Source organism: Felis catus, chromosome B4 (assembly GCF_018350175.1).
Source record: "Felis catus isolate Fca126 chromosome B4, F.catus_Fca126_mat1.0, whole genome shotgun sequence".
Lineage (NCBI taxonomy): Eukaryota > Metazoa > Chordata > Mammalia > Carnivora > Felidae > Felis > Felis catus.
In genome coordinates, this window is record NC_058374.1 from 82,766,907 (window position 1) to 82,788,686 (window position 21,780).

Below are 21,780 nucleotides of genomic sequence, written 5' to 3' on the forward strand. Positions count from 1 at the left end.
TGATCCCACAGACTGTGAGATCATGACCTGAGCTGAAATCAAGAGTCAGATGCTTAACTGACTGAGCCTCCCAGGCACTCCTAGGCACTTGACCTTTGATGAGGAGGAGAAAGATGAGGCTGAAGCAATAGAAACTGAAAGTAGCTGGAGATCGGATGGGTATGTGTGTTGGGACATATTGACTTGACTATTAGACCCTTCCAGGAAGGGCTAAGCTAGGATATGACCCAGAGGATGGGGAGGAGGGGACTATGTGGCCTCTATTGCCTGAAATAGCTCTTGGTAACCTGAGGAATTGGAGTCAGGGGTTGAGCTGGGGTCACGTGCCTGGTTCTGGCGTGCGAGTAGAGGTGAACAAGGGAGGTTGCCAGCCGGGTTCTCTGAGCAGCTGGAAGGAGGAGGAAGGGCTACAAGAGTTATTTTTAATATTATTCAGAGCAGAGAAAGAGGATTTCCCAGTAGGGAAAAAAAGGGATATGATGTAGGTAACACAGATACGTCCAAATTTCAGGGAGATACAAAGCCCTTCTATGAAGACAGTCCTGTGATCCAACTACTGAGTTCACATTTGGGTAACTCTACGCAGATACCTGCCTGTTTTTAAGCCTCAGTTTTCATTCTTTTAACAAATGCTGATTGAGGACTCAACCATTGTTGAATACATAGTACAGCCCCATACTAACTGGTTTGGAAGTAAAACATAGAGGGGTCTATTTTTGTGGAACTTAGAAGAACATACATATACATATGAAACAACTAGAGAATATAGGATACACGCTATTTTACATGGCATTATGTGTTTGGAGTAATGTTCAGGGATGGGTTCAGTCAAAAGAGGGTCTTCTTAGAGGAGGTGTGTTTTGAGTTAGTACCTGAAGGAAGTTATCAATGTAGAATGACAGGGAAATGGCAGGAAATTGGTTGTTCAAGTACAAAGAATGAACTAGGAAAAGTTTAAATGGCAGTAATTAGCTAATCTAATTAGTAGGGGGACAATAAGCAAATTGACTTGGCAGGCCTATTGTACCTTGGGGATTCTGTGGCAGTTAACTCTAAAAGAATAGTGTTAATGAGGTCACAGTTCAGTCATGTATCCGGGTTAATTTCTGTCTTTTACCAAGCCAGATCCTTTCTCCTCACTCTATGCAGCTGTCTCACATGTGTAAGTCCTTAGTCAGAGGGAGTGGGTCGGGACAAGGAAGCAGGGCTGGAAAGAGTAAATCTGTCCCTGAAGGTCACATGGCCATCTGAAAGTGGCTCCAGATTATCATCTTTGAACTGCAAGGAGACACTGTATCCTGGTGGTGGGGGCAGGGGTGCTGAGGGTAAAAGAAATGTTAGAAGAGAAAAAGAGGCAAGATCATTCACCAATTTTGGGCTTCATGTATATATAATATAAAATGAAGATTAAAATACCTTCCTTATAAAATGTTAAATGAAAGCCAGGGTTCAAGGGATGGCTCCTGTTCCTTGAGATCCAGATAAAGTGGGCTCAAAATTTAAAGCAACCCAGAGCACCTGACTAGCTCAGTTGGTAGAGCATGTGACTCTTGATTTCAGGTTGTAAGTTTGAGCCTGATATTGGGTACAGAGATTACTTTAAAAAATAAGATCTTAGGGGTGCCTGGGTGGCTCAGTAGGTTAAGCGACCGATTTCGGCTCGGGTCATGTTCTCACGGTTCGTGGGTTCAAGCCCCGTGTCAGGCTCTGTGCTGACAGCTCGGAGCCTGGAGCCTGCTTCAGATTCTGTGTCTCCCTCTCTCTCTACTTCTCCCCTGCTGATGCTCTGTCTCTCAAAAATAAACGTTAAAAAATAAAAAAATAAAATCTAAAAAAATTTTAAATCAATCAATATCCAGTGGAAGTCCTAAAATTAATGCCAATTAATGCAATTAATGCTCCTTTCAAGAAAGATGAGGGGCGCCTGGGTGGCGCAGTCGGTTAAGCGTCCGACTTCAGCCAGGTCACGATCTCGCGGTCCGTGAGTTCGAGCCCCACATCGGGCTCTGGGCTGATGGCTCAGAGCCTGGAGCCTGTTTCTGAGTCTGTGTCTCCCTCTCTCTCTGCCCCTCCCCTGTTCATGCTCTGTCTCTCTCTGTCCCAAAAATAAATAAACATTGAAAAAAAAATTAAAAAAAAAAAAAAAAAAGATGAGGGAGATGGAGGAATTGTATCTGTTTCCAGGCCCCTGTTTCTAGGCAAGATGTTTCTCTTCCACACCAATTAGACCCCAAAGGCAACACAGTCTTTAATTACTTTATCCTTCTTCTCCCTTTCACACAAAGTTTTCCTGAATTTGGAAATGTGACCAAAGATTTAGAACAAAAGCAGAGGAAGGGCTTGCAGTGTAATAGCAAAAATATCTCTAAATGCAACAGCAGGCACCACCATTCTTTTTTTTTTTTTTTTTTTTTTTTTTTTACTTTGAGAGAGAGAGGGAATCCCAAGCAGGCTCCGCATTGTCAGGGCAGAGCCTGACGTGGAGTTCGACACCAGGATCCATCTCAGGAACCATCTCACCAACGGTGAGATCCTGACCTGAGCGAAATCAAGAGTAGGATGCTTAACGGACTGAGCCACCCAGGTGCTCCAGGCACCACCATTCTTAAAACACCATTCCTCTACAACACCGTGGGAGAATTTCAATGGCTTTTATACCCACTTAGATCCACTCTCTTTAATTTTCCTTTTGTTCTTCCCACTTTTATCAAGAGCATTTCCCCCCTACTGTATAGTATATATAGCAGTATAGTGACATTTCTTTGCCTGCGTGCCTACCCATGAAGCCTCATCCTTCATCACGTGCACACTTCCAGACAAAGGCGTTTTTCTCCCCTAAAATTAAGTCTGGTTCTTTCAACCTTGACTTCTTCCTATAAATATTAAAAGAGAAAACTATACAAAGTCTTAGCCCAGGGCTTGGAAGATTAATTTCCTTTCTCAAAGACGTACAGCATAGTACTAGGCACTAGCGGCTACAAAGATGAATAGGACTTCTAACTACGAACAAGAAAGACTATAATAAAGGCTCTAAAAGAGATGTTCAGAAGATCAACATATCTGCCATCGACACGCCTACGAAGTCGCTTCTGTGCTTATGTATTATCAGTTCCGTGACCACAGACAGACTCGCCAAGTAGTTTGCCTGACGACCTCGTTCCTCCTGGACATCTCTGCAGCTTCTCAAACACTTATCCCTGCGCCCTTTCTCGCTAGAGGTGTGAAACTACATCTCCCGAAAGGCCGCGTTGTCCCCTTCCTTCCTCCCTCTCCCGGTTCCGAGTCATGGCAACGGCGTGACGTGAGGGTACTGGGAGCTGCGGGAGCAGCGGTCGCGGCTTCAGTTCTAGCCTACCCGGCCGCCCGGGCGGGAGCAGGGGCGAGAGGAGCCGCAGCCCCGGGCAGCTCCTGCGCTCGGGGACCCTGAACCCGCCCGGCGGCCCCTTCCTGCCGCTTTTCCTCCCGAGCCAGGAAGGCGCAGCGGTTGTCAGAGCTGAGAGAATAAGGGAGGGTCGCGCGCATGGCCTCGGCGGGCGCGCGGCGGCTCCCAGCCGGGACGCGCGCGGCGGCCCAGCGCTGCTGCGGCTTCGCGCTCCTCCCAGGCGCGCTCCCGGCTCCGCCCCCCGGCCCTCCGCGACGGCCGCGACCAATGAGGTGAGAGGGAGGTGAGGGCGTCTGCGCGGGTGTAAAGAGGGTCTTGTAGGGCCCCGAATTTGCACCTTGGAGGGGTGCGCTTCTGGGATGTAGGCCTGGCGTCGGGTGGCGCGGCAGCGGTCCACCTAGGAGTCTAATGTAGAACTTTGGGGAAGGTTTTTGCAAGTTATTCGCAAAGGGGAGTCCCCGGGGCGGGTTCCCAATCACTGCTTGCCTCTCGCTCGCGCCCTGGCAACACCGGGCTTGGTGAGGCCCCGGAGACTATGATACTATGATACTTTGTGAGAGTCGTAGCTTTTAGCAGTAGCATAGCCCACGCTTAAAGGCAACTGCGCTTCGCACGCACCCCACTTTTTCCCATCTCCTCTCTCGGCACTGTCCTCAACCGCCCTCGACCTTTCGCACTCGTGACTGCCTGGCCAGAGTGCCTGGCGGGCTGCATCAGGTGCTGGGGGAAAAACTTGTCTGGACGACCTTCCTCTGGGATGCACCGCACTTCCCCTTCACCTGGGAATGGTTGAGGAACACAAAGAATCATGACGTTGTCTCCCCTTTCCTTTTATCCTTAGATTTCTGATGTCCTGCAGCCTCTTCTTGCCCCGGGCTGCCCAGGTCTTGGTGGCTGAGGCTGGCTTACCTCCCAGGCGTTCCTTCATGGGCTTTGCTGCCCCTTTCACTAACAAGCGAAAAGCTTACTCCGAGCGTAGGATCATGGGGTGAGCATCCTCCCCTGTCCAGCATCCCTCCACATTGCCTTCCCCTCCAAACAAATGATCCAGCTGGGGAGAGGGATGGCCAGGGATGAATCCTTCCCTCCCAGCCTTCCAACTTTCATTTCCCCCTTCTTGGTTGCTGGGCATGTCCATTAAGTGAAATGTGACTAGAACTGGGCAATATAAGACAACAGGGTATTATTTCTCTGCTGACCTTTTATTATTTTTTTAACTTAAAAAGTTTTTTTTATTTTGAGAGAAAGCGAGTGAGCGCGCGAATGGAGGAGGGGCAGAGAGAATCCCAAGTAGTATTCTCTTCCCTGGGCTCGATCTGTACCTAGGGCTACTTTGTTAGAAAGTTATAGAACTAGGATCTGAGTTCTTGTGGGATCACCAGTAAAATGGACAGCCAGTGTTCCCCCTAGTCTTTTTTTTTTTTTTTTTAAGATTTATTTTGAGAACAGAACAAGCTAGGGAGGGGTAGAGGGGAGAGACAGAATCCCAAGCAGGCTCTGCATCATCAGTGCAGAGTTTGATGTGGGGCTCGAACCCACAAACTGTGAGATCATGACCTGAACCAAGATCAAGAGTCGGACGCTTAGCTTACTGCACCACCCTGGTGCCTCTAGATAGTCCCTCTTAAGATCAAAATAGATAGTAAATGCAATAGCGTTCTGTGAACTACAAAATATAAGGTAACGTTAACATCATGGAAATTTGTTTGCTTTTGGGAAGTCATAAATCCAGGTTTTGGGATCTCTAGTTCCTGATGATGAATAGTTAGTGGGCAAAGGTACTGGGGGGAAGGTACCCAGGGCAGGGAGGAACTTGACCCAGCTGGCAGTTCCTTGGCCTCTCTCTGTGATTCCTTCTCCTAGGTACTCAATGCAGGAGATGTACGAAGTGGTGTCCAATGTCCAGGAGTATCGTGAGTTTGTGCCCTGGTGTAAGAAGTCTTTGGTGGTATCTAGCCGCAAAGGTCACCTGAAGGCCCAGTTAGAGGTTGGGTTTCCACCTATTGTGGAACGTTACACGTCTGCTGTTTCCATGGTCAAACCTCACATGGTCAAGGTGAGGCGCTGGGAGGAGGGATTAATCAGCAAAATTTTTGTGTTCTCTAGCATTTTTACATTTAAGGGCTATTTTGGCCCTCTTTATAATGATTTTATCTCCATGTGTCAAATACTTCCCTAATAAAACATTCGAAGGAAAGGAAAATATCTTTCATTTCTTTCTTATAGGCTCCTATACCTAGTATAGGTTTTATTCCATTTTAATATTGTTTAACTACCCGACTGTCCTTTTAGGCTGTTTGCACTGATGGCAAGCTCTTCAACCACTTAGAGACCATTTGGCGATTCAGTCCGGGTATTCCTGCCTACCCACGAACTTGCACTGTGGACTTTTCGGTGAGTCAGGAGGCTGTGTAGCATAGGGTTGTGGGAGCAGAGTGGAGGTACAATGACAGTTATCAAGTATAGCTAGCACTTAGCATTTCCTAAGTCAGTGACACTTTTCCATAGGTCTGAGCTTACATCAAACATACTCTGTGCTCAGTCGTTAAGTAAGGGCTTTTGAAGGGATCTAAGAACTAGAGGGGGAGGGGAAGAAAAGGCACTGAATAGTATCCTTGCATTTGGCCAGGGACTATCCAACATGGTCTTGAATAGTTTCTGTCTCTTACCCATTCCCAGATTTCCTTTGAATTTCGTTCTCTGCTGCACTCCCAGCTGGCCACCATGTTTTTTGATGAGGTTGTCAAACAGAATGTTGCTGCCTTCGAGCGTCGGGCAGCCACCAAGTTTGGTCCAGAAACAGCCATCCCCCGTGAACTGATGTTCCATGAGGTGCACCAGACTTGAGGCAAAGGATTGTTCTTGGCCTCTCCTCTACTCTCCCTCCCAATCCAATTCTCTTATTTATCTCATTTGGCTCCTGATCCAATCTAAGAGAAGAGTCTGTGTTTATAATGTTTTCCTTCTCAATTCCCCAGAAATTGGGCTCTAAGCTGGCTACAAATGCTGGGGCACAAAGGTAGGGGGGTACAGAAAGAAGACATGCCTAGGGGATGGTCAGGCTCATCTTGAGAGCCCCATATGCCTGATGTCTGCAGTCTTCTCATAGTGAATTATATTCAGGACTGTGTGGTTCTTTTTGGACCCTGTCAACATACCTTAGTGTCTGACCAGAGTAAGATAGCAACTTTTCTAAGGATTGTATAAACCAAGCTTTTTCCTCTGACAGAGGTACTGGGTGGTCAATAATTGTTGCCCACCTAAGATGCTTCAGGAAATGCCTGAGATCTGGCCCCAGATTGAAATCCATATGATCTCACTTTTCAAAATATTTCCATGCTGCCTGGTTAGTGGAGAGCACGAGGCTGTCTTAACATCAGTGCCACAGGGGCAAGGAGAAAAAAAGCACTGAAGAGAATTGTACTCTTGGGTTGTACCTTATTCTTCTACTTGGCCTGAGTTTTTATAAAATTTCAATAAATTAATTGTGACAGTGTGAATTTGGCTTTTTTATATCGTTTCTTGGGGGAACAGTGTGGATATAGCATAGTAGAAGAAAGTCATGGCTTCCTTCCTCAGGGGAGTAAAGGTGCAAGAAGGCCTCTTGGACATAGTGTCCCTGCTAACTATAGTAGCACATTCTACAAGCCAGGACCTAGTACCCACTCCCTTGCCTATTTATAGACTTTTTCAGAAGGTCAGTTGCAGGAGTCTCAGAACAGAATAATCTGGTCTCACATCTACCATACAGCTGATGTCCTCAGGACTGCTTATTTTGAGGACCTCCTTAAGGTCCCTGCAAAGAATAGGCATTCCACACAATACCAGAGCCCTCTAGAGGCTCAGGTCCAGAGCCAGCAGTCCTCCTCTATTTGCCCTTGGTATGGTATGTTCCTTTCGCCCAATGGGCTGGACTAGTTTCCTTGGATTAGTCGCATAAGCAGTTTTGAGGTCTCAGCTACGGTCCTTGAGTGTTTTCTCTTACAACAAAATTAAGAAGGACTTCTAATCTTGAGGAAAGACAGAAATCTCCTTTGGAAATTTCAGGTATCCTGTCTTATTATGGTAAATAAATGTCAAAACCACCTAAAGATAAAGGGATGCACAGGACAACTTAGAACACACTTAGTCCAGGATCTTGCTAGCCAGATTCCTTACTTTATAACAGAGATTCTTTCAGGTCTTATTTAATAGCAGGCTCAAGCATTGTTAATAAAAACATTTATTTTGCATTTTATACAGAACAACCTGAAGTCTGGATCATGACTTGACAGTTACCCAGGGGTTTACAGACAATGTGTCCATCTCAGCGTGGTTCTGGGGATTAGGGTTCCACACAAACACAGGCAGGAGTTGCGAGGAAGGAAGGGGGCACTGTAGGAGTGTATTTCAATCCTTTCTTAAAGAAAAGGCAGTAGAGCATTCTGAGTCACTGAAACCTGTGCAAATGGGGCTTCTAAAAAATACTGTACTGTGAGCTCTTGAGGAAGGGGCCAGATAAGGATCTTGATAAATAAAGGGATATTTTCTTGTAGCAGGGGAAGAGGGAGGCCTATTACTTTTGTTCTCAGCCCCAAGACCTGATATTCAAAGGAAACCACATCCAATCTTAAATAATTTCCCTGCTAAGAAGTACCCATATCCCTGGAACCAGACTATGAAGATAGCATGCTGGTCATTCCCAAGTCCTTATTCAATGGCCCATAGCATATTAAAATAAAGTAGAAGAAAAAGATCAAAGGGTAGTGGCTTGTGTTCCACAGGACTAAAAAGTTTAGTACATGTTAAGCACTGATAAAGCCAAATGACTGGGAAGGACCACAGCTTAGACAGTGGCATATACAACCTGCTGGAAGAGGCCTAGTAAACACCTCTAGTAAGGGGCAGGGGGGAAGGGTGGGGGGAGTCCACAGCACCCTCAGCTTGAGGTACAGCAGGTATAGAAAATCTGGAAGGAGGGGAATATTAAAGCAGTGAGTAATAGAACACTCCCAGATCTTAATTTTCATAGGATAATTTTAAAAGAGAAAAATCAAACATTGGGTGCCAGTCACAACAAATGCCATGGCCTTTATGGTCACCTGGTAGCATAAAAAAAAAATGCCAAAGAGGTCTGCCTAACCCAACAGGTCTTGCTAGAAGTGTCTGTGTGCATGGGAGAGAGCAATGAGGCTTCACAGAACTGATAATCCAACATGATTCCTATGGGAACAGAAGGGGCAGAGTCCCGATTTGCTGGCCTATGGAGGGCTGGGCTGAGTAGAACCAAAAGCTCTAAAATCACTGCAGATTCTCTGCAACCAGCTTTGACCCAGGTAAAGAAGAGTCAGATTCTCATTCTAGAGGTGGTGGTGGTGGTGGTGGTGGTGGTGGGAGGGGGGGCCCAAACCTAACCCATACCACATGCATTAGTCCTGGTCACCCTACAGTTGATGGGCAACTCACCAGGCAGGAAAAAGGAACTGATTAGGGAAGAAGGGGTTACTTTTTATCTTTTAAAGTCTTAATTTCTATTTTAACTTCAAACTTATTATCAGTGCCTCAGATACAATTTAATCTTAAATCTTAAAAAGCCCCCTGAAACAAAACAAAATTATACTTTTTTTTAAAGCTCCCTCACTTTCTGGTAGTTAGTTTCCCCCCAGTCTCCAGTTTTACCCTGACTTAGAGTCCACAAACTTCATCAGACCATCCGTGCTCATTGACTTGGGCCTCTCTAGTGGGAAGCCTAGGGCTCGGCTCCAAATGAGCTGTGCCAGTACCCCCAGTGCCCGTGACACCCCAAACAGGACTGTGTAGTAATTCATCTCTGTCATGCCGTAGTACTGTAAGATAAAAGAGAAATAAGTTTTGTTAAAGGCGCTGAGGTAATAGCATGCATAAGTCCAGGGGCAGAGACCTTAACTGAGTCAGCCTCAAATAGAAATGACACTAGGAGGGGTGTCCAGGTGGCTCAGTCAGTTAAGCATCCAACTCTTGGTTTCAGCTCAGGTCACAATCTCACAGTTGTAAGTTCGAGTCCCACATCAGCTTCTCTGCAGAGCCCGCTTCGGATCCTGTCTCCCTCTCTCTCTGCCCCTCCCTGGCTCGCTTGCTCTCTTTTTCAAAAATAAACAAACATTAAGAAAAACTTTAAGAAAATAAAGAAATGCACCAGGAAAAGTACAGTAATTGGGATTTTGAAAAGACAGCACCCCTTTCCTTCTGCCTGTACCTGCCCTCTGCCACAGGCAACTTTATCAAAAGGGTAAAGAAGGAGGTATGAGTTGCTCTGACTAGGAAGTTGATTTTTTGCATGGCAGAGAACATTAGGGTTTGGCACAAATTAAAGGGAGAGCAGAGAAGGGAAGACTCACCTGGAGCAGCACCCCACTGTGAGCATCTACATTGGGCCAAGGATTTTTGGCCTTGCCCTGCTCTAACAGGACATTGGGCACAATCTTGTACAGCTGAGCAACAAGCTTAAACATGGAGTCATGAGGCAGGTGTTTAAGAGCAAACTCTCGCTGACAGGTATATCGTGGATCAGTCTTCCTTAGTACTGCATGGCCATAGCCTGGGACAACCTGTAAAGAGGGAGGGTAAAAAAGCCAGCTGTATTCTCAAGTAGAAATTCTTCTTTTCTAAATTCTTTAGGCTAGACAAACAGAGGATGGGGCAGGGAGAGAATTTCCTTCTCTAACACAGGGACCTCTCTCATTCTATTCTCTTTAATTCTTCTAAATTGCACAACTTGGGTCTTGGCTTCTTTCCTAGTTGCTAAGCATCTCTGCTTACCCGTCCTGAGTTGAGTGTGTTCCATATGTAGTCTCGTAACTTCTCATCTGACACATCTTTGCCAACTTCTTTTTGTAGTTGTGTCAGCCAAACAAGTACTTCCTATGGGTAAGGTTTGGGGAATAAGATAGTGTCAACACATATGCTAGGAGGGAAAGGCAAGATCAGAAGAAAAGCATGAGAATAAGAAAAACATGAAGCAGGAAAAGAAAAGGAATAGTCTTACCTGATTTGCCAAACCATGTAGGGGCCCTGCTAGCCCGTTCATGGCTGCTGCAAAGGACAGGTAGGGGTCTGAAAGGGCACTGCCCACCAAGTGGCTGGTATGGGCACTTACGTTGCCTCCCTCATGGTCACTGTGGGGAAGTAAGAAAGGAGAATCAAGGCCAAGAGAGGAGAAAAAGGGGCAGACTATGAAAACACAGACCTTGCTGTTCTCTTATCACATGCTAGCCTAGTTATGGGCTCACACTAGCCTATGGCCAGTTATACATAAGCTCTTGTAAGAGATGTCCCAATCTCATTACCAGCCTTTGTTCACTAATCCACAGGGCTGGAGAGGTTACTGGTTGATGATGCCTGTCTATGTGCCAAGCTCCTGGACGCTCACTCCAGCTTTAATAGGAATGGCCAGAAGAGGGAGCTCCTGGAAAGCTGAAAGATCACCTACTGTGAGCAATTAGTACTTTTCCCCAGCTTCTTAGAAACATTACTTTGTTCTTAGAAAGGTTATGATTATTTCCCCATACCTCTGGATTTCCTTTACTAGATTCCTCTCGTCTTGTGTGCCATGTTTCCATTTCCTTGTTGCCTACTGCCTGTTCCCAGAAGAGATTGTTCAGGAGCTTTTCTTAAAATTTTCTACCAATCCAGGCAAGGAGCTATGGTTGCTGGGTCTAGCTTACCTGTGGATGGTGAGGTACAAGCGCATGAGCTCAGTGAACTGAGCATCAGTATAGCCTAACATGTTGGTGAAATTATGGGACCAGTCCAGCTTAGAGTCAATGGCCCCGATACTGCTTCCCTCCCGATAGAGATTCCGGTAGATCTTTGCTGCAACACAAGGTAGCTTTGCGATAAGATCCATACAATCTTCATAAATCAACTGATAAGAGGAAAATGGAGAGAAAAAAAAAGAAAGAAAAAGATTTATCAACAAAGAAGAATTAGGCAAGGATGCTGTTTGTCGTCCATGGATTGGGCTATTTGGTTGATGCTCAGTGGTTATATATGGAGGTTAACAACAATAACCATTTAACTAAATAACTTTTATGACCCAGGCTCTGCACTAAGTGATTTACACATAATATCTTGTGTATATTAAAACATTTTTGGGGTGCGTGGGTGGCAAAATCAGTTAAGCATCTGACTTGATTTCAGCTCAGGTCATGGTCCCAGGGTCATGGGATCAAGTCCCAAATCAGGCTCCTCGTAAGTATGGAGCCTGCTTGAGATTCTCTCTCTCTACCCCTCTCCCCCACTCACACACACTCTAAAACAAAACAAAACAAAATGTTATTTCTAATTTTTGCCACTCTACCAAGTACGTAATGACCTCCATTTTATAGGTGAGTAAACAAGCTCAGAGCATTCAGTTAAATGCCAAAGTCAGATTTTGAACGCTTTTATGTTTAACCATGATCTTTCCCACTACCTGACTTTGCACTCAATGAATGTGCTAAGATACTAGGTTTTAGAAATTAATTCTGTTCCATCTTTCAAAGAAAATTCACCATATATGCTAAGGGTCAAAGAGTAGCATTCAATTGTTAGGTAATAACAAAGGCTTCCATTTTTAAGCACTTACTAACAGGCACTGTGATATATTATTTGCATTTTTTTTTACCCTCACAATAGTCCCGTAAGGTAATATATCCCTCATTTTATAAATCAAGAAATTGGGGCTTGGCCAGGTTAAGTTACATGCACAAAGTTACCCACTTAGCTAATAAGCATCATGCAGCTTAAACAATTATTAATTCATGGACACTCTTGTTTCATCTACACCCTTACTTTCTCCTCTCACCTCCCAAGTTATTTTGAATGAATTCCAGACATATATTCCAACATGTAAACGTTTAAGCATATATCTCTAAAAGATAAAGGCTGTTGATAAAAACAAAATCACAAAACCATTATCCCAAAGGGAAAAAAATTAATAAATCCTCAATATCATTAAATATCTACTCAGTATTCAAATTTCCCTGATAATAAAGCCCCCCCACCTCATGTGTTTGATTCAGGACAGAAAAACCCACGTTGCAATTGTTTGTCTCTGAAGTCTCTTTTTTTTTTTTTTTTTTAAACATTTATTTATTTTTGAGACGGAGAGAGACACAGCATGAACGGGGGAGGGGCAGAGAGAGAGGGAAACACAGAATCGGAAGCAGGCTCCAGGCTCTGAGCCATCAGCCCAGAGCCCGACGCGGGGCTCGAACTCGCAGACTGCGAGATCGTGACCTGAGCCGAAGTCGGACGCTCAACCGACTGAGCCACCCAGGCGCCCCTGAAGTCTCTTTTAATCAACGTTAAGTTCCCTGTCATGCTTTCCTTTTTTAAAAAAATCTTTTTTTATATTTTATTTTTTAGAGAGAGAGCAAGTGGGGGACAGGGGGAGGAGGGAAAGAAAGAAAATCTTAAGCAGGCTCCATGATCAGCGCGGAGCCTACCACAGGACTTGATCCCACAATGCTGGGATCATGACCTGAGAGAAAACAAGAGTTGGACGTACCACCTAGGTGTAGTGTACCCCCCGCCTTTTTCACTTTGCAATTTATTTGTGGAAAATCGGATCACTTCTTTTGGAGAATTTCCCGGTTTAGATTTCGCTGGTTATATACCTGTGATGTCATTTAACATGTTCCTCTGTCGATTGTATTTTGTATAAAACTGATGGATCTAAAGGCTTGAGTAGATTCCAGTTCAAATTTTTTTTTTTTAGCAAGACTACTCAAGTGAGCACCAGGTGACGTATGGAAGTGTTGAATCACTATATTGTAATCTGAAACTAATATTACACTGCATGTTAACTAACTGAAATTTAAACTAAAAAAAAAAAAAAAAAAAAAAGACTACCTGATAAATAGTGTTGTGTTCATTTATTAAGAGAAACACAGAAGAAGGAAAAAAAAAAAAAAAGAAACACAGGGGGTGCCTGGCTGGCTCACTGGGTAGAGCATAAGACTCTTGATCTTGGGGTTATTAAGTTCAAGACCCATGTTGGATACAGAAATTACTTAAAAATAAAATCTTAAAAAAGAAAGAGAAACATAATCTGGTTGCCTCTTTTTGTGATGTTAATAGCTTGCTCAACTCTTCTGTATTATTTCAAAAAAATGTTTATTTATTTTGAGAGAGAGGAAAAAGAGAGAGCACATGGGGGAAAGACACTGAAAGAGAGAGAGAGAACCCCAAGCAGGCTCTGCACTGTCAGCACAGACAAGGAGCTCCAAGTCACAAACCATGAGATCATGACCTGAGCCAAAATCAAAAGTCTGGATGCTTTACCAACTGAGCCATTCAGGCACCTTTCTTGTGTGTCAATTTTATCTTCTCAAAGGGAATTTTAAGTTCCTTAGAGATAAGACAGGGTTTTGGTATTTTGTTTTCTTTTTTTAAATAACTTAAAGGGGCGCCTGGGTGGCTCAGTCGGTTGGACGTCCAACTTTGGCTCAGGTCATGATTTCACAGCTTGTGAGTTCGAGCCCTGCATCGGGCTTGTGCTGACAGCTCAGAGCCTGGAGCCTGCTTCAATTCTGTGTTTCCCTCTCTCTCTGCCCCTACGCTGCTTGTGCTCTCTGTCTCTCATAAATGAATAAATGTTAAAAAAAAAAAAATTAAAATTAAATAAATAAATAAATAACTTAAAAAAAAAAAAAAAGCTGCTTTCATCCACAGTTCCAGGTACATAGAAAGCATGGACTAAATACTTATTGGTTGATATTGTTACATGGTGCTAATATACAAGTTAACTAGCTAAATGCTCCTGCAGGAAGTCATAAGGTTTCAGTAGTTTTCTTCAAAGAGCAAAATCTATAATAACTAGCCTAAATGAATTAATCTCTATAGTGTCATGTATTATTCAGGTATCAAATATCAAGTAAACTAAAATATATGCACGTACACACACACACACACACATTCAGTGAATTTTGTAAATGCTACCAGATTCAATAAGAATACTGCCAAAATTAGGGGCACCTGGTAGCTCAGTTTGTGAAGCATCTGACTCTTGATTTTGGCTCAGGTCATGATCTCATGGTTCATGAGTTCGAACCCCGCATCAGACTCTGTGCTGACAGTGTGGAGCCTGCTTGGGATTCTCTGTCTCCCCCTCGCTGCCCCTCCCCTGCTCGCTCGCTCTCTCTCTCTCTCTCAAAAATAAACATTAAAAAAATGTATTACAAAAAGAAAACTGCCAAAATTAAAAAGCTACTTGAAACAAGAAACACTCAGCTAACAATTGCAAATTCTCAAGAGGTTACTTACATGATAATCATATGATTAACCATACTTCCATGCAGATTTACATTCCCCCAAGGAAGTAAGTTGCTTCCAGAAGCCTGCATCAAGCATATGCAGTTTTAAGAGACTTGGACTGATTAGCAGAATGCCAAGAACAGGATTCTGGGCTAGATAAACTATTATCTGTGGTGTGTATACTAACTTGCAAAACTATTTGGAAAGTATGAATGGTGTCTTCTTCTACTACTGAGAATGGAGTTTATAAAGCAACCTGTAACAGACCAGGCATGACAATATGGGATCCTTACCCTGCTTTTTATAGTGGTCAATGCTGTACAGTCAAGAAGAGATCAAAACAAAACAAAACAAAAACTTACAGAGAACTCCTGTTATTTTTCCTTTAATAAGCTAAGATTGAGGTGCTATTTAGGTATTTGTACCAACACATTCTTCATTGATAAAGCCTTGGAAAAAAGATGTTAAAATATGCCAACATCACAACTATCTGGAATAAAGGTTATAAAAATGACCATCATCATCATCATGAGCCAGCATCTCTATGGCTAGTAAAATCCTGGTCAGGTAGTTAGCAAACAATCATCATCATCATCATCATTATTTTTTTTTTAAGTTTATTTATTTATTTTGAGTGACAGAGAGAGAGAGAGAGAGGGAGAGAGAGAGAGATAGCAGGAGTGGGGGAGGGGTGTGCAGAGAGAGGGAGAGGGAGAGGGAGAGGAGAGGGAGAGGGAGAGGGAGAGGGAGAGAGAGAGAGAGAGAGAGAGAGAGAGAATCTTAAGCAGGCTCTGCACTCAGTGCAGAGCCCAATTCAGGACTCAATCTCATGAACGAGGTGTCAGGACCTGAGCCAAAATCAAGAGTCGGACGCTTAACTGAGCCACTCAGGTGCCCCAGCAATCAATCATTATTGAGATGACACAGAAAAAGAAGAGAGCCAGTATTTATGGTGAAGAGCCCCTAGACTGAAGCAAACTCCAGTTTGAATCTGGTCTCTATCACTTATTAACTGCATGACGTGGGGTAAGCTACTTCATAGCTTTAATCCTCAGTTTTTCCATTCAGTAAAATGAGAGTAACAAATAATATCTACCTCATAGGGCTGTTCTGAGGATTAAATCAGATAATGAATGTAAAGCATTTAAGCACACTACTTGGTATGTTTTCAAGAGTTATTAGGTGTTCAGATGATTTTATCATAAAAGCTTCAAAACCTATGTATACCACTTATAGGCTTTACAGAAGGTGGCATTACTAGCAAAATTTGATGGGTCAACTACTTTGCAAATTTTACCTAATACAACATCTTAAGACTACTTAACAATTAAATAGCTGGTTGCATCACAGTAATTTCCTGGTCATGAATGAAGTGAAGTCACTCAGAAAAAGACCTAACTTTTTCAATTCAATAGATTATACTATTTATCTCTGTTACGGAAGAAATGTTGCAGGCAGTAGATCATCCACTTGAGGTATATGTTAAAAAACAAAAAAATAGTATGAACTGATGGTTCTAGTAAAAACTCAGATCATACAAAAACAACATAAATTTTTTAATCTTTGGAGCGCCTGGGTGGCTCAGTCGGTTAAGCGGCAGACTTCGGCCCAGGTCATGATCTCGTGGTCCATGAGTTTGAGCCCCGCGTCGGGCTCTGTGCTGACGGCTCAGAGCCTGGAGCCTGTTTCAGGTTCTGTGTCTCCCTCTCTCTGCCCCTCCCCTGTTCATGCTCTGTCTCTCCCTGTCTCAAAAATAAATAAAATGTTAAAAAAAAAAATTAAAAAAAGAAAAAAAAAATTTTTTTAATCTTTATTTTTGAGAGAAAGAGAGAGAGACAGAGAGAGACAGAGTGTGAGCAGGGTAGGGGCAGAGAGAGAGAGAGAGAGAGACACAGAATCTGAGGTAGGCTCCAGGCTCCAAGCTATCAGCACAGAGCCTATGCGGGGCTCAACTTGTGAACCACGAGATCGTGACCTGAGCTGAAGTCGGATGCTTAACCGACTGAGCCACCTAGGTGCCCCTCAACATAAATTTTTAAACAGAAATAACCAGTTGAATGATGCTGTGCATTTCTACTTAAGTAGACTATGGTTAAATTAACCAAGACAGAGAACTGAATAGAAATAGTGTGTCTGACTTTTGAGAGAGATACAAGATCCAACAGCAAAAGAGCATGAAGCTCTACTAAACTCATTACTGATGCTAATTTTTGTGCAGTGTGAACTTACCAGACACACATCCTAAGGGTGACAAATATATCAGTATTGCTTATAAATATTCTCCCAAAGATTGGCAGAGTCCTGAAATATAACATGTTTACCTCAAGATAGCCACCCTCAGATGACAATCTCAAAGAAATTATGGCAGAACAGTCAATCAATGGCTACATGTTGAAAAGGAGGCAACAGCAAGCAGAGGAATACAAGATTCATTTTAATGATTCAATAACGGACAGTATGAAACAATGAAGCATGTTTGGATGTACCAGAAATATCTTATAGGCATCTATTGCAAAGCATGAAGAAGCTATTTTCTCCCCTTCTCATTACAGTCAAGACAACAGCACTGTAAACAGTAACGGGCACATCTGAGCAGTCAATTTCTAAAAGACAAGCTATTTTTTTGATAGCAGGCTCCCTGCTGGCAGTGCAGAGCCCAACGTGGGGCTCAAACTCACAAAACTGCGAGATCATGACCTGAGTCAAAATCAAGAGTCAGATGCTTAACCAACTGAGCCACCCAGGCACCCCTAAAAGATAAATTTTAAAGTAGAAGAACTGCTGGTCTTGATTTAACCTTTTCTGTTATGATGACCCACACAAATAACAATTACTTGAAAAGCATTTAAAACAGAAAATGGAGGGGTGCCTGGGTGGCTCAGTTGGTTAAGCATCCGACTCTTGATTTTGGCTCAGATCATGATCTCATGGTTCGTGAGTTTGAGACCCGCATTGGGCTCTGCGCTGACATTCTGCTTGGAATTCTCTCTTCCTATCTCTCTCCAAATAAATAAATAAACATTAAAATATACATATATACACATACATGAAAATGGAAAGCAATATATTCAGATTACACAACATTCTGAACTTGCTGATATATGGATTTATAAATGTTTTAAGTGCTAGTGAATGTGTATATTTTCCATCATTCCTATACCTTCCTTCTCAATGCTAACCAGACTAATTTAAAATTCTCCTTCCCCCTTTCCCCTAATAACAAACAATTCTTTATACGCAATTGGCATTGAGTAAATATTGACCAACCAAATGAAGCAGGATTTGCCAAAACCCCAAGAGAATTGCATCAGACCAGTGGACCATGCTATTCTGCAAAAAGGAACTGTTCCTATAATACCTGTCTCCAAATAAAAGAAAATGAGATGTCCCACTGTAAACTTAGCCAGATAACTTGTACTTTACCCGGTTTTTCTGAGTACTCTGTGGGGTATTGGAAAGAGGATGGAAGGAATTAGGTACTATGTGTTGGGACAAGGCACAACAGTCTTCTTATACTCCAACTAGTTCAAACTATTAGGGTCACATTTCATTTTCAGAATATAAAGCACATCTGTTTCTGGATCCTACTTCCAGGATACTAACGACCCTTCTGCTCCTGACAGGTATCTTGAGTGGGACAGTACAGAACAGTGGCTGATTGGCACTGTCCTCCTAGACTCTAGAACTGCCTTAGTTTCCATTCACCTAACTTCTCAAGGTTCTCCTTATTTGAAGTTAAAAACAAGAAGGGACTTTTTGTGGCTAGGGTAAGACTACTCTGAAATCTTGTCAGGGATCCTGCAATTAAGTCACATCCTTTTCAGTGTTCCAACAGCCCTGTGTAATCTCTCCATTACAGCAAGATTACTGAATTGTAGTTTTTGTTTTTGTTTTAAGCAGACTTCATGCCCAGCACAGAGCCCAACGTGGGATTTGAACTCACGACCCCAAGATCAAGACCTGAACTGAGATTAAGAGTCAGACACCACCCAAGTGCCTCCTGAATTGTAGTTTTTTTTACATGTATATGACCTTAACCAAACCAACAACCTTGGTGACACAAAGCATGTTCCATTTACCTTTGCGATCCCAAGGACTGGAAAAAACAAACAAACAAACAAACAAACAAACAAACAAACAAACAAAAAACAAGCTTAAATAAAAATTTATTAAAGGAGTTTCTGGCGTAACTCAGAAGTAATTCTCCTAAACATTCCTTTTTCTTCCTTCATATTTAAGTCCTTTCAATCCCCATCACACATCAATCATTGCATCAGAATTTCCTACCTCCCAGTACTTGGTTCGGTTGATACCCTCTGCATATGCTCGGGCAAAGTTGCTTTCACTGTTGAGGGCTGTAATGGCTGCACTGAGCTGAGACATGGGATGTAGATTGGTGGGAAAGTTGTCTAGCATGGTGACCACATGGGAAGGTAAAGCTGCCCTCTTTGCCCACTCTTTTGAAAGCCAAGACACCTGTGATAAGGGAGACACTGGTCAGAACACTATGCGAGGAAAAAGAAGAGAAATAAAAAGACAGTGACATCTGAGTAAAGAAAATCCAAGAGAATACAACCCAATCCACTTATACAGCAGAAGTCTGATCTGATTCCTTCCCCTCACTACACATCCCTAAAAAATACCACCCAGAGTCAGATCAGGATTAAGTGTCTGAGATTAGAGAAAGGCAAAGAAGGAGAAGAATGAGAAGGGCTAACATCCTTCTGTTTTACCTGTTCTTCTGTTGGGATTTGTCCAGTTACCAGCAACCAAAATAAGCCCTCTGGCAGGGGTTCTTCACCCCCTTTAGCCTTGGGCAGCAGTTTCTGGCATTCAGGGATACTGTAACCTCGGAAACGGATGCCCTGGAGGGAGAAGAGTAAGAGGTACAAATCGTAAGTTTATTACCCTAGAAGTCACATAATTGACTAGTCCCACTCTTATCAGATCTTTCAACAAGTTAGAAAGGCTCCATGGCCAATGTGGGGCTTGAACTCACGACTGTGAGACTGAGTTGGAAACTCTTCTGACTGAACTACTCAGACAGCCCTAGAATAGAATTTTTAAAGCTTAGATCTCCACATAACTTAATTCTGCTTGGTACTTTTAGTTTTACTCGTTGATATATTAAATAGGTATACTTGTTCTTCAGTTATCCCATATGAACCTATTTTCCATCTTCCAAAACATGAAGACGATGCTTTATTTTGTTTTCCTTACCCTCACTGGTCTAATCCATGCTGTGCACAATAGTCAGTAAATTCAGTGATTATTACTGATTGACATGAGGGTCTCTTACCTCATCAGGATCAAGAACTGATGTTTCATATACCAATCCCTTCATGCCTCTCATGCCACCATACATCTAAAGAAAAAGACAGATGTAACCAGTAATCAGAATAATTCAAGCTAGAGTTTGTTAGTGCTTCATGGAATCTGAAAGAGGAAATTTATTCTCTGATTTGCAAGACTTGGTCTGTGGAAAGAAGATTCCTGAGGAGGCAGCATACTATAGAATGGGACTTTGCAAGGAAGACTGCTAACATTAGAAATGAAATTCTTAAGTCGAAAAATTGCTATCTTTATTTAATGTGTCTGCCTCTGTTTGTTTCCTTTTCTTCTTGTATTTTTCTTTTACCTACTCTTACTCCCTCGTTCTCACCAACCAAAGTAAACAGAATGAGTTCTATAACAGGGAAAGGAGATAGAGACCAAAGGCTAAACACTGCTGTGGAATTATCATTTGAGCTGCTCAGACTCTTAGGGCTGGAGAAGCCATCCTAAAGTTGCTCTAGAGAGCCTGTTAGAGCTGTCGTATAATTGGATGGTCAGGATGGCATTAACTGTAACTTTTAAATTTTTGTTTGTTTATTTACTTATTTAATATAATTTGTCAAACTGGCTTACATACAACATCCAGTGCTTATCCCAACAAGTGCCCTCTTCAATGCCCATCACCCACTTTTCCCTCTCCCCCACCCTCCTTAAATTTTTTTTTAATGTTTATTTATATTTGAGAGAGAGAGAGCACACTCAGGAGCACAAGCAGGGAGGGGCAGAGAGAGAGAGAGATGGAGACAGAATATGAAGCAGGTTTCAGGCTCTGAGCTGTCAGCACAGAGCCCAATGTGGGGCTCAAACTCATGAGCTGTGAGATCATGACCTGAGCTGAAGCTGGACACTCAACCGACTGAACCACCTAGGCACCCCATGGACAGCATTAGCTCTAACAGAGAGCTCTTGCTCCAAAAGCTGAGGGGTTGGGAAAAGGAACAGAAACTTCATTCATCCCTCTCATAGGTAAATTAGGTTAAGCTATTAAGTTTATAGAAAAGAAGAGTCTGATTTTTTTTTAATTTATTTTTGAGAGAGAGAGAGAGAGTGCGAGCTGGAGAGGGGCAGAGAGAGAGACACACAGAATCCAAAGTAGGCTCCAGACTCTGAGCTGTCAGCACAGAGCCTGATGCGGGGCTCAAACTCACAAACCGTGAGATCATGACCTGAGCCGGAGTTGGACGCTCAACCGACTGAGCCACTCAGGCGCTCCCCCCCCAACTTTTTTTTAAGAGAGAAAGAATGAGCATGAGCGGGGGAGAGGGAGAGGAGAGGCAGAGAGGAAGAAAAAGACAGAATCTTAATCAGGGTCCATGCTCAGTGCAGAGCCCAACATGGGGTTTGATCCCATGACCCTAGGATCATGATCTGAGCCAAAATCAAGAGTCAAGACACTCAACCGACTAAGCCACTGTTCTGAGGCACCCCAGAACAGTCTAATTTCTAATGAACATCATAAGCTCCAACATTTCCATGTGTGGGACAGAATGCTTCTGAATAGTCAGTGAAGAGAATGGTATTTTCGTTGAAGCATATTACAGAGCTACTTTTCCAGCCCAAACCCCACAATCCTTACCATGTCCACAGTGATTTGACCCACTACTGTCTTGCCATGTTGCTGCCTGAAGGTCTTTACTCTGGCTTGCTCCTTGGGTATCAGATCTGCCAATATGTCTTTCAAATTCTAAAAAGAGAAGTAGAAAGGCTAAGTGATGGTCAAAATATTGATTAGATTTCCTACAAAATAGGTATGTTAAGACATTTTTTTAGAATTTGGCTTTCTTTATCGGCCAGGGAAATCTGGCCAA

General features: G+C 43.1%; 2 protein-coding genes across 9 annotated transcripts in view; one reads left to right on the forward strand and one right to left on the reverse strand.

Annotated features, from left to right (window-relative positions):
• Positions 1-3,279: 3,279 nt before the first annotated feature.
• COQ10A (coenzyme Q10A) lies at positions 3,280-18,816 on the forward strand. 7 transcript variants are annotated; one of them, XM_045061941.1, is made up of 6 exons: positions 3,280-3,654; positions 4,224-4,370; positions 5,246-5,438; positions 5,675-5,776; positions 10,711-10,830; positions 18,536-18,816. In XM_045061941.1, exons 1-6 carry the CDS (start codon positions 3,521-3,523, stop codon positions 18,605-18,607), a joined length of 768 nt encoding a protein of 255 aa, XP_044917876.1. In that variant the 5' UTR covers positions 3,280-3,520; the 3' UTR covers positions 18,608-18,816. The 7 variants fall into 7 exon arrangements, with proteins under 7 accessions (XP_044917876.1, XP_019690642.1, XP_006933876.1 ...); XM_019835083.3 differs by having other exon boundaries at positions 18,539-18,816; XM_045061942.1 differs by lacking the exon at positions 3,280-3,654 and adding an exon at positions 3,691-3,900.
• The window catches only part of CS (citrate synthase), a 31,918-nt gene continuing 17,724 nt past the window's right edge, over positions 7,587-21,780 (reverse strand). For both annotated transcript variants that reach the window (XM_019835081.3, XM_003988888.5), the window contains exons 3-11: positions 21,549-21,656; positions 19,938-20,003; positions 19,372-19,503; positions 18,926-19,114; positions 11,065-11,264; positions 10,386-10,515; positions 10,160-10,261; positions 9,739-9,948; positions 7,587-9,207 (exon numbers count right to left, since the gene is read on the reverse strand). In XM_019835081.3, coding sequence (XP_019690640.1) covers positions 9,037-9,207; positions 9,739-9,948; positions 10,160-10,261; positions 10,386-10,515; positions 11,065-11,264; positions 18,926-19,114; positions 19,372-19,503; positions 19,938-20,003; positions 21,549-21,656 — 1,308 coding nt within the window. In that variant the 3' untranslated portion in view covers positions 7,587-9,036. The remainder of the gene's footprint in view (positions 9,208-9,738; positions 9,949-10,159; positions 10,262-10,385; positions 10,516-11,064; positions 11,265-18,925; positions 19,115-19,371; positions 19,504-19,937; positions 20,004-21,548; positions 21,657-21,780) is intronic.